Genomic DNA, 10,446 nt, shown 5'->3' with positions numbered 1-10,446 from the left:
TCATACAACATGTAATCATACATATTTTTTTCATTAAATAACAAAACATGCCTATTTTTAATACAAAACAAACAAATACAATTAAATTTTAAAAAAAATTAACTAAATTATTAAAAAAATAATTCAAATGTACATACGGAAGAACTTATTCTGTATGAGTTTATGGAAGAACTTCCGTAAGACAAATTTCTTCCGTATTCCATGGAAGCACCTAAGCTCTAAGTCCTCTACCCTACAACCATAATCAAAGAAAAAAGCAATTAGAGGGTAAGAAAAGGAAGCTAACCTCAACGCCGGAGAATGTATAAGAAAATGCAGGTGGAAATGGTCGTGCAGAAGACAAAAACGGAGAAGACGAAAGGGGAGAAGCTACGAAAGAAGAGAAACGAGCAAGAAGATGCGGAAGAAGGTAGTGGCACTGGATGTGGGTCTCACTTTTTTATTTAAAATTAACCAAGGACAATTTTGTCCACTCATTAAAGTGTTGGGTGCAACAGCAATAGTGCTGGTTGCACCTAGCAACACCCATTTCTCTCGTGATGTCAATCTAGTCTTAATAATAACTTTGGATCTATTTTTTTATGTCAAAAACTTATTACAAGACCAAATTGGCGCGTAGATGTTTAAAAATAAAAAATAAAAATCAAGGACCAAATGTAAGTTTACCCTTTTCTTTTATTCGAAATCCTCTCAGAAATACAAATATGCCAAAGTTTACTGATCAAAGACAGAATAAATCACCACAAGGATTTATAGAAGTTAAATCTCTGCTAATTTATAGGAAACATGCCCTACTTCTCAAGTCTCATCCTTCCCCTGGTACAACATCGACGGGGAATTAAACAAGAAAGGAAGAGATAACAAAAACTATTGATAACAGATCAAAATTTATGATGATCACAATACAAGAAAAAGAATGATATATCAATTTATATAGCCTATGTTCTAGGATTACAACATAGAATGTAGAAGAGCCTGTAGCTCAAACTAAACGATTAATTAGCCATTATTGTGACTAGCGTCTAAAAATGATATTTTACACAAACATTAAACTACATGAATCAGGAGACTCATGCTGCAAACATGACGTACAAAAACACACGAGTGACTGAGTAAGCATAATCTATCTATCTACTCATTCTTGCATCCTGAAAGGTAGGACCGTGCCACCAAGAAATACTTCTCTTTCTGCCTTTTGTACTCGTGGTATCGAAGGAAAAAGTAACCAAGATAATCAAATTCAATTGGAGACATCTTTGCCTGTTTATCATTAGAAGCAATATCAACAATCAAGGATGTCATTTGATTAAGAAAGCATAGTGAGCATAAAAGAAGAAATATATATTACCTGAATTAGACCCCACAGAGCCCAGAAAACGTGAGAAGCAAGGGAAAATGTATTTGCCTCAACATACAAAGTCTCAAGATCTTTCTCAGAAACCTGTATTATATTAAGTAAATGATGATCTAAAAGAAACACACGAGATACCCAAATAGGACGAAAAAAATTTAAACTACTGAGTTATATATTCCAATAACTTATATACCCTTAAGTGCAACTGTGTTCTAAGTACAATATTATTAAGTAACATGCAACAAGGCATGCTGAGATAAGGCTAAATCAAGTCCAAGTCAAATTTGAATAAACTTCAAGAGTGGGGATTTAGGGAAGATATTCAGGCGGTTTTATGTAACATACATCAGCCTTGGAAAACCAGCAACAGTAAATATCAATCCAACATTAAACCATAAAGACTACCTAATATAGATGATGCACCAAAGGGCTAGTGTGTCAAAGTGAACAAAAACTAATGGAAAACCAGAGTATACATTGAAGTAAAATGCAATCATCACCACCAACCAAATCAGGCAACTCTTCACAATGCATTAAAGAGATTAATCACTGATAGGTAAATGAATTTTGAAGCAAGTATAAGGAAGAATAGGCCAATTTCATTGCCATTTCTTCCCCCACCAAAAAAATTACAAATTATAAATATTAAAATAAAAGAGCATTTATTTTCTTAGCAATCAAAACAAAGCTGATAAAAGAAAGTCAGGCAACGTGAAGATCAGAACAGAAAAATCCATTATGACCCAATACAACATGTAGTAAAAGATTTAACCAGAATACCCATACAAATGCCAAGCACCACTAAAATGGTTTTTAAATCTTAAACAGCACAAATGAAATATGTCACCAACAAGCCAGACTATGAATAACATGATGTGCATCTTATTTTAGAGATGATTGACAAGCTGGAGACAATGAAATAAAATAGAATATGAAATATTTAACCCCTTCACAGTAATTAGTACCTCTTGGGGTCTTTCAGGTTTCAAGTAATGCCGGAGAAAATGATATTGTTCATTCATATTTGGGTACCTGCATTATGAAAATGATGAACTGAAGTAACTAACACAAATTATAGTCACATTCAAGCAAAAATTGAGGTCACACAAATTATAGTCACAGAAATTAAATGAGGAACTGAAGTAACTTGAGTAGTCACAGAAATTATGACTAAAGGAGAGAAGCAAGCATAAAGAACTTACAAGTCATAGTCACATTCAAAGCCAGCATATTCTGCAAAGTGGTTTCCTATATCATAGCCTCTGTAGTTGTACGATGCATATTCATAATCAATGAAGTAAAGTTTATCTGGAGAATTGTCAGAACATATTGAAGATGAAAAGCTCAAATGAATTTATAAGTTGGTTATCTAAGCATTCTCTCTTCACGTGTGAATGCCTATTTTAGGAAGAAAAGAAAAGGGAAACATTTAAAGAATCCCCCCCCACCCACCCCCCCGCACACATATTTGAGGTAAAGATGAAGATGTAGAGATACTATAGAAGTCTCAACTTTTGAATTCATAAAATGGTAAGCATAAGAAAAAATTCAAATAAATAAGCTATGCAGATATGCTTTAACATCTACAGTCACTTGACTCACTTCTATAATGAATAAATAAAATCTACAGTAACAGGGTGGAAGCACAAGTATATGTTTACAAACAAGGGATTTAGATACCTTCCTCATAATTAATCATAATATTTCCAGAAAGCAAATCGTTGTGAGCAAAAATTACAGGAGATTTGAGTAGATCACACAATCCCTGTTGCAAAATTTAAAAAATATAGCATCTGTCAAGAGAAAAAACTGTTGACATTTGACAACATAAAATGAATCAATTACTACCACTAATTTAGCCTTTTCAAAAATTTTCACAAATCTGTAAGTTATTATCTTCACAAGCACAAATGGAATGGAAAAGGCTATGTTTGATGATCCCTTTGACCTAGACACTAGGGCACTTTCTTTTTTGGCCTGTCCTAATAAATATCTAGTAGAAGTGATTGGATATTAACCGCAAAAAGGTAAGTCACCACTAAAATATAAACTTAACTTTAATCTAGTGATTAACATTGAACTTCCAAAGATGGTGGTAATTTATATGCATTTTGAATCCTGCATTACAATGAAAGATAAATACAAAGAAAACAGCTAAGAAACATATGGAAAGAGCAAGTACCTTGAGCTCAACAATTTCATCATGAACTTCCTTGAATGAAATTGTCTCATAAGTCTTCTGCATTTTACTATCATCAAATTCAAGAACAGATGCTGAAAAAAAAAGGTGGCAACTCAAATACTTATAATATCAATCTTTCAAGCATATACACTAGTCCTTGACAAAATCAAATTACATGAGATTAACTAGCTTGATGATAGTTTTAATATGTTGAAGGCTTGAAGCTGTACATCTCACATAAGACTAAGGATATAAAATGAAGACTAAGGATATAAAATGAAATTCGTAAGGAGCTGTTATGTAACAAAATACAGACACCAAATAAATTGTATATTCAAAATTCAATCTTTAGGCCCAAAACAACTTCAGATCCTTGCACAAGGCATAACAGATCATTCCAGTATCATAAGTTACTTTCAAACTTAAAATCAGGGAGAGTGGTGAAACTGAAAAGGCTAAAGGGGAGTTCAAAACTTTGCCCAAAAACAAAGGCATGGTTAAGAAAATCATAGAACTCAAAATAAACACAAATTAAATTGACTTCAAACAAAATTACAGAAGTAACTTAATCAAAAGAAATAGAAGTACAAAGACCAAGAAGGAAGAAAAGATAAAGGACCTTTCTCAAAGAACTTCCAGACATCATTCCACAATTGAGGTTCCTTTGAGCCTGGAATTTCCACATGATGAAATCTTTGAAGTTGCTTTGCTATTTTAGAAGCCAGCTTTGGCTCCCGCATATCTGCCATGGAGAAAATGTACTCATGAAGACATTAAATTGGTAGTAGCTCTATGGGTATACAAAGCATAATAACATGTAATTAAATGAAAACAAAGTCAGATTCTGAGCTTGTACTCCAATCCAAATAATACCTGATTAACACATTTCAAAGAATACATACACACACGCTCTCTCTCTCTCTCTCACACACACACACATATGGCTGCATGTATGTATGTATGTATGTATGGGGATTTGATAAAAAAATTGGGTTAAATAACAAAATATTAAGTAATGAATTAGTAACAATGACAACTTCAGCTTAGAGCCTTCTCATGATCAACAGTTACATCGAGTCTAAGGTTGGGTTAGGCAAGTACAACATTTCCACATTTAAACCTAGGTGGTCATTAGGTAAAACCTAGTGATCCCAATCTAATGTAGTTCAAATTCATTCCTCGAGGAGTTTACTACAGGACTATAGTCCATAAAGGTAAAAAAGACAGTAATCCTAATCCGAATTAAGTTAAACTGTGAAAGTTTATATGGTAAGAAAAAGGAAATTTCTATAAATGCTACTGCAATGTACAGTAAAGGCAATACTGGGTACAGATTCATTGTTTAGATATGCTTAAGTTTCTTACAAATATTATCAAGAACACCCAAAAGTAGGAAATTTAATAAAATCTATTAGCATTTATCAACCTGACATTGTCACTCATGTTCTAAACATGATTTTTTCCCATTTGTACCTGAAGGAGATAGAGTTTGTGCATTTATAAAAGATTGCACCATGCCATTTCCAAATATGCCGAGCCACTTAGCACCAAATCCTGCAGCTGTGATGTATTTGGTAGCCTAGACACCAAATTTCACAAGCAATTACAAGGTAGAAATTTCAAGTAAACCATTGAATAAATACAGATAAGTAACTAATCTAACAATTATAACCTACAATGTTCTTCAGACAATATAGAGATTCAACTAAAATGCACCATTAGAATTAATATCTTTCTCTTATCACAACTCACAACCAAGATCCTCCGTGCACATCTATGAAAGATTATAAATGCAAAGTATATGTAGAAATGCAAACATAGTTTCTCTTCCTTTCTTTTCTTTTATGGATTAAATGAACAAAAATTTGTAGCACATCATCTACAAGGGATTTATGTTTCTGTGGCATTCAATGTTGTTGAAAGTTTTGGTTTGCTTATCCCTTCCTAGTCTATTATTATTTTTTTTTTTTAATTTGGCCTTATGTCAAGCATATGACAATTATGAAATCTATAATGCATATTTAACAAATTAATATATTTATGTTGAAAGACATTTCTAAATCCTAATTCCCAGAAAGTAAAATACCAAAATCTTTATATGCAACATTATCTAAATTGGAACCCCAAAATTTTCATAAGATTTTTTTATTTATTTTCTTGTGCTGCTTCAGAAAGAGGGAACAAAAATAACCGGAGCATCTTCAACTCGGCCTCTGCCAGAGTATCTTCAACTCGGCTTCAGTCAAGTTATCTTTAACTTGGCCTTAGCCAAAATATCTTCAGCTCGACCTCCACCAAAATATCTTCAGCTCAACCTCCACCAAAATATCTTCAGCTTGGCCTTTTCAAATTTTTAAATTTAAGGCCCATGAGCTCCTAACCCACAGGGCCCTCTAGGCTTTTGGGCCCTTTGGGATTTTTTGGCCCTAAACCACATGGGTTTGGGCCAAGTGGTGTGGGCTAGCCTAATTTGACAGTTCTAGTTACTATGGTCAATTGATGAAAATCCCCCATAATAGAAAATATAGAAATTGGTAGAATCCAAGAAATATTACTTAACCACAAGCATATATAAACTATACAGTTTCAGTTACCATGTAACTTTCAATTATCCATCAGCCAAAGAACAAGATTTGCAGAAATAAAAAAATAAAATAAAGACAACAACAACATCAGCACAAGATGACTGCAATGTTTGACTCAGAAAGCATGTACAGGCATTCAGTAACATGGCTAAATTTGCATGTAATCATGCAGCACAGCGTCTAACCTGCAATTCCCGCTGCCGATCAATAATGTACTCAGTGTTGGGTCCATACAATCTGACAGTTATAGTTTCCTCGATACAATTTTCTTGCTTAACTGAAACCTTAAGTACTGACAGATAATCCCAAACCCATCAGTTAGGTCCCACATCAACAATACAAGGGTAAGAAATGAATCACAAGTAATTAAGCAACCAGACATAGCCATTCAGCATATGAAAATCAACAATAATTTTATTCTTTCTTTTTCAGAACGAAAAATGAGAGTAACAAGAAATAACTAACACAAATTTGTTATGCCCCCGGAAATTTTCTCAACAACAAAGCGAGAATCATCCAAATTTGACCACGCCTTGAACATATCCTTGCACAACTTTCTGTAAGAAATCACAAGAATTTTTTTTTTAAATAAAAAAGGAAACAGAAACCATGCAATTTCAGGAATAGAAATGAACAGCGGCGGAGAAAGCAACGCGAAATCGCAAAAAGAAAACGAAAAATTCAACGGTTCAACATCGAAAGACATATCATATAGATTACGCATCACAAGATTCACAATTTCAAATCCAAAGAAATTGAACGGTTCCTAAGAATCTGGAATCGCCAAATCCGAATTTGACTTGGCTTTCCCTCAAAAACCTGACCCACTTTCCGACATTTTCCCAGCAACAAAACGCCAGAAACGACGAAACACAAGCAAGTTCAAAAGAGAAACGCGCGAAATTAAGAAGGTTAGAAAAAAAGGAAGGGAAAAAACATATTATTATCTTATTTAATAATAAATGAGAAAGAAAAGAAAGGGGGCGAGGGGGGAGAATTACGAACAGGACGAGAGGTGCCATTAGAGGAAGCTCGAGGGAGGGGTCAATGGTGAGATGCGAGGAATGAATCTGCGAAGCATAGTCATGGCGAGCTTGCTCTGCGACTTCAACGGGGTTCCAGATCTTAACCTCTGCACCCATTGATTCAACCGAAGGAGAACAAAGAAAGAGGGGGAAAAACAAGAGGTGCGGGAAATGATGTGAAGAAAAAAGGGTGTACGCAACGGTGGCGATGGGTTTGAGAGGTGTGTTGGGTACTTTCAAATCGAGCGAGCGGTGTCTCCTGTTGCGTTGGAGGATTTTTTTGTTGTGCCGCGAAATGACCGATATGGGCAACACGCCACGTCGTATATTGCGTTTACAATGATGGGCCTTCTTGGTAGTTAATTTAATGTTTCTTGCAAGTTGCAACAAAACAATACCTTATTACACGAGGAAATTATTAAATTCGATATTCTTGTTGGTCAATGAACTTTTTGTATTATATTCTATTTTTCAAAATCTAATTCTGGCTTTTTGTCTCTTTATTCCATCAATTAGTCACTTTTAAGTTTTTAACTACTTTCCGTTAATGAAAAATGTTTAACTACCAAAAAAAAGCCACTTTTAAGTTTCAATACGCATTCACGGTGTCTCTGCTTTTCTGAAAAATGCATTTCACATGATACTTTAAAATTAAAGGATAAAGTATAAACTGTTATTGGTTCTTGAATTTGTTTTTTTGGTATTTCTAATTTTGATCTCTAAAACTTGATAATTTGTCAAAAAAAATTAAAAAAAATCATCTAATGTTCTATTCTTTTCTGATTATTTACTAATTAAGTGATGACATGTCATTATTTTTACTTATATTTTTTTTCTGATAACTAAAAATCATCGAAAATTAATTTAATAAGGTGCACACACCTAATGTTAGAAATTAAACTAGAATAAAAAAAGAGATATGAAAATATCTTATTTCATTCATTCAATCAACTCTCAAATGACACTATTAATGCTTAGCTATTGACGGCTAATACTTAACTATCTCGATTACAATAGAGGACTAACTAAATTACCTATATAAAGAATACTCAATGTGGGTGAACTAAAGAGAGATCAAACACATTGAGTTTATCTCTAAGAAAAAGAAATCTAATAGTGGATAAAGGCTTAGTTAGAGCATTTGCCCGTTGATATTGAGCAGAAAAATATCTTACTTGAAGCTACTTGGCAAGTAGTTTCTCTTTAACAAAGAAGAAGCCAAACTAGAAAAAAGCACCTTTGAATCTATCAAACCATTGCTTAGGGGCCTATTTAAGACCATATAGAGCTTTTTGAAGTTTGCAAACTAGAGTAGAGTAAGTGTTTTTAAAACCTGGAGGTTGTTGCATATAAACAGTTTCGTCCAAAAAAAAAACATTTAAGATTTGCATCTAGTTAATGTAAAGTTCATCTATTAGTTAAGGCAAGGGTGAGATTGACTCTTATAGTTATATGTTTTATGAGTGGAGAAAAAATTTCTAAAAAATCACATCTAGGTAGTTGATGAAACCCCTTTGCAACTAACCTAGATTTGCATCTATTTATAGTCTCATCTGCATTTTCTTTTATCCAAAAGACCCACTTACATCTAATAGCTTTCCTATTTAGAGGAAGAGGGACAAGAGTCCAAGTTTTGTTCTTCATTAGAGCTTCATATTCTTGTTTCATGGCTTCTAGCCATTTAGGATCAGTCAAGGGTTGTTTAATATTTTTTGGTTAACATGAGTGAGAAAAGGAGATGGATGAATCATCTTTTAAGGAAAGCTAGATTTGGACCTTGTTTGGATAGGGTGGTAATTATGGGATTCAAGAGGTAAAGGAGGGACACACTTAATTTGAGGATTGGAGGGATTTTGATCAGGAATGGATTGAGCAAAATCATTACTAGAATGAGACTGATCATTGACAAAATCAACATCAGATGAAAGATTGTTCAACATAAGCATCTTCAAGAATAGGCATTTGTTGATCATTTTCAAGATTTTAAAAGACTAATGGTGAAACCTTAGAAAGAGATTGAAAGAAATTTATAGGAGACTAAGAAGTATTGGGAGAAGGAGTTGGTATAGTGAAATTTGTAGGAACAAGTGGTATGATAGATGAAGGAGAAAACTGAGATGGAAAATAACTAGTGGAAACTATAGTAGTGTTAGGAAAAGTTCCTGATATGAAAATATAAAATCATTATAGACAACATATTTAGAGATGAATAATTTTCTAGAAGGTGAAAGACACCTATACCTTTTATGAAAAGGGGAATATGCCAAAAAGGCACTTTCATGAGACCTATAGTCTAGCTTGTGATGAGAATAAAGCCTAAGAAAAGGGAAACAAGCACTCCCTGTAACATCCTGGAAGTTTATACCCGGAGTTTACGGAAACGATGTATTTTGAATGATTATATATATATATATAAGTATTATTCAGTGTACATGCCTATATGTTCATGGTAGAAGTAGGAATAGTGGGGGCAAGATATGCGGGTTAGGCTAATTAAGGAAGAGAAATCCATAACTGGGAGGTTATGAGTTAATTCCTAATTAATTAGTTAAAAATCATCGTTTTGCGTGCGACTTAAAATTTAACGAAACCAACCTCTGAATCACGCTCGGGGTTTTATTCTGAGCGTTTTGATATATATATTGGTTACTTTCAAAAACTGGCCCCGACGGACGCAGAGAAACGCGAGAAACTGGAACCAGAGAAACGGCACGCAAACCGAGGCAGGATTTTAGCGTTTCAAAGGTCAGATTTTTCTCACTTTTGTGGCTGAGTGTGGGTCACAGTAAAAAGGGAAAGTGGGCCCTTTTGCTCCACTCAAATAGGGACACGTGGCAGAGCTTGAATAAAATAATAGAAAAAAGAGAAAACCCTTTATTTTAAAACCAAAAAGCTTTTCTCTCTCTTCACTCAGCCCCCACACTTTTTTCAGACAGCTCTCTCTCTTCCTCACGTTGCCTTTCTTTCTCCCTCATTCTCCAATGAAGCTCCAAACAAAGCTTCAACCTTTGGTGCTCATTTCTGCTCCAAATCGCGAAAGGAGGGCATTTTTGGAGTCGTGAAGTGCGTGGCTACGAGTGGGACTTCGAAATTTCAGGTTTGGGTGGACTTCTTTCTCTTTTAAATTTCGTGGGTATGGGGTTTTGGGAGATATGATGGGTAGTTTTGTTAGTTTATGTTTCATGATGGTTATTTGTGAAGACTCTTGTTGAAAGCTTGTTGAAATTGCCATGTTTGGATGAGTTAAACATACCCATTCTGTTTTAGGGTTTTTTTGATGATGTTTGTGATGTTTATATG

At 34.1% G+C, this 10,446-nt stretch overlaps 1 protein-coding gene across 1 annotated transcript; it reads right to left on the bottom strand.

The window, feature by feature from the left end:
* Positions 1 to 749: 749 nt before the first annotated feature.
* LOC114409582 (probable ethanolamine kinase) lies at positions 750 to 7,451 on the bottom strand. The gene is made up of 11 exons (XM_028373085.1): positions 7,127 to 7,451; positions 6,587 to 6,678; positions 6,307 to 6,413; positions 5,010 to 5,115; positions 4,156 to 4,278; positions 3,537 to 3,628; positions 3,035 to 3,119; positions 2,557 to 2,662; positions 2,320 to 2,386; positions 1,349 to 1,441; positions 750 to 1,260 (listed from the first exon to the last, which is right to left on the bottom strand). The coding sequence occupies exons 1-11, from the start codon at positions 7,261 to 7,263 to the stop codon at positions 1,132 to 1,134; spliced, it is 1,137 nt and encodes a 378-aa protein (XP_028228886.1). The 5' UTR covers positions 7,264 to 7,451; the 3' UTR covers positions 750 to 1,131.
* Between the last annotated feature and the right edge of the window lie 2,995 nt (positions 7,452 to 10,446).

The sequence above is a fragment of the Glycine soja genome, chromosome 4, assembly GCF_004193775.1.
Source record: "Glycine soja cultivar W05 chromosome 4, ASM419377v2, whole genome shotgun sequence".
NCBI classification, from domain to species: Eukaryota; Viridiplantae; Streptophyta; class Magnoliopsida; order Fabales; family Fabaceae; genus Glycine; species Glycine soja.
This window is presented reverse-complemented; position numbering and strand designations above follow the sequence as displayed.